Genomic DNA, 496 nt, shown 5'->3' with positions numbered 1-496 from the left:
ATTATTTTTTTCTGCAGAAGATTAGGTCTGATGAGGATCCAGCTGTGAATATAAGGGTACACTGACCAGCTGCATGATCTTTGCTGTCCACCTACCCACATAGAGGACACCCTCTTTCGTCTTTTCTGCTGCCTCGGCCACACCCTGCTTCGTTTTTTCTGCTGCTGCTACGACTCCCTCCTTTGCCTTGGAAAGTCCTTTCATGAACACATCCATGGCTGAAGAAGTTCTTCACACAGCACTAGAGAAAAAAAGACAGTACACTTACAATGAGATATTTTTTTATCCCAAAACAGGAAGAAAATTTTATCAAACTCAATGGAATCATAATTATTTCAAAATCTAATTATTTATACCCCCATAGTATGTAGCTTTCATCTACATCTCTATTAGCAATACACAAATACCTCTCTGTATGTGAGGTTGCACTCTATTTCAGCTAGATAGAACAGCTAAGTAATCAGAGCAAAAAGGAGTACGATTACATGGATCACCT

The 496-nt window shown here is 39.3% G+C and overlaps 1 protein-coding gene across 1 annotated transcript; it reads right to left on the bottom strand.

Annotated features, from left to right (window-relative positions):
* Positions 1 to 66: 66 nt before the first annotated feature.
* On the bottom strand, positions 67 to 216 carry LOC104279966 (beta-synuclein-like; the record flags this gene model as incomplete). The annotated part of the gene is made up of 1 exon (XM_009877447.1): positions 67 to 216. A coding segment is annotated over exon 1 (150 nt), but the record flags the coding sequence as incomplete, so codon positions are not given.
* Between the last annotated feature and the right edge of the window lie 280 nt (positions 217 to 496).

Source organism: Apaloderma vittatum, unplaced genomic scaffold (genome assembly GCF_000703405.1).
Source record: "Apaloderma vittatum isolate BGI_N311 unplaced genomic scaffold, ASM70340v1 C11676966, whole genome shotgun sequence".
NCBI classification, from domain to species: Eukaryota; Metazoa; Chordata; class Aves; order Trogoniformes; family Trogonidae; genus Apaloderma; species Apaloderma vittatum.
The sequence above is the reverse complement of the archived record's forward strand: the minus strand, read 5'-3'. Positions and strand labels throughout refer to the sequence as shown.